Here is a 961-nt window from a genome sequence, read left to right as displayed (position 1 = left end):
ACAAATGAAGGCACTGAGTTCCATAGCAACATATTTTCATTAATTTATTGAAGATGAGGTTTGAATGATTGATAAAGGAGAAAGATTGTACTGGATATAACAATTTTTATGCTGTGACAGTAGGACAGACATCTGAATGACAGAAGGAAAGTGGGGACTATTACACTGTACTTACTATTACTGACATGCATCTACAAGGATGTCTAAGAATGCTGGCTATACTACACTTGCCAAACTAAATATGTCATACATGCAGCAGTCAGCCTCCAATGTCTACAGTCTACACTAACTGCAACATTCTTAAATGGATGATTAACAACACTCAACAATAGATCATGTAAAAATTTCCTCTTTCATACGCTAAACAACTCACCCAATATCCACAGTCTATTAGTGATGGATCATGGTACATTGTTCTTCTTACTGTTAGTGTTACTGACAGTTTCTACTGAAGGATCTTATCATATGTCTACTGACTGTACTAATACTGGATCATATCAACATGGTGGACTAGGACTGTATCTAAGAGTATGCTGTAATATTAGTAACTTAGGACAGTCTGTTACTATCAGAGACCCTGGTATTTATAGATACATTCTCTGTCCTAAAGTACTACCAAAGTCCTGTCCTAAGGAACCACAAAAGTCTTGTCCTAGTGTAGTACAATCAAACTCTACTCAAGGTACATATACTGTAACGTTAGTAGGTCAAACATGGTGTATATACACAAAAGCTAGCTATAGTACAGTACTGAGGTGACTAGTTATTTATAGCATGTCAGTGCCTCAGTGGTACAGTATCTATTCAATAGAAATTGTTATTGTGCTGTTATCTCACATGATCTTAAATTCCTCTATGCATTATAGCTCCTCGAGACTGCAAGGATTGGTACAATAATGGTAGCACTACTAGTGGTGTTTATACTGTTAATCCTGATGGAGGGACTCCATTTAATGTTAGC

At 36.4% G+C, this 961-nt stretch overlaps 1 protein-coding gene across 1 annotated transcript in view; it reads left to right on the top strand.

Moving 5' to 3' along the window:
• Positions 1 to 388: 388 nt before the first annotated feature.
• The window catches only part of LOC109590084 (microfibril-associated glycoprotein 4-like), a 6,338-nt gene continuing 5,765 nt past the window's right edge, over positions 389 to 961 (top strand). The window contains exons 1-2 of the mRNA XM_020006030.1: positions 389 to 682; positions 867 to 955. Coding sequence (XP_019861589.1) covers positions 397 to 682; positions 867 to 955 — 375 coding nt within the window. The 5' untranslated portion in view covers positions 389 to 396. The remainder of the gene's footprint in view (positions 683 to 866; positions 956 to 961) is intronic.

Source organism: Amphimedon queenslandica, unplaced genomic scaffold (genome assembly GCF_000090795.2).
Source record: "Amphimedon queenslandica unplaced genomic scaffold, v1.1 AMPQUscaffold_10524, whole genome shotgun sequence".
In the NCBI taxonomy this organism is placed as follows: domain Eukaryota; kingdom Metazoa; phylum Porifera; class Demospongiae; order Haplosclerida; family Niphatidae; genus Amphimedon; species Amphimedon queenslandica.
The sequence above is the reverse complement of the archived record's forward strand: the minus strand, read 5'-3'. Positions and strand labels throughout refer to the sequence as shown.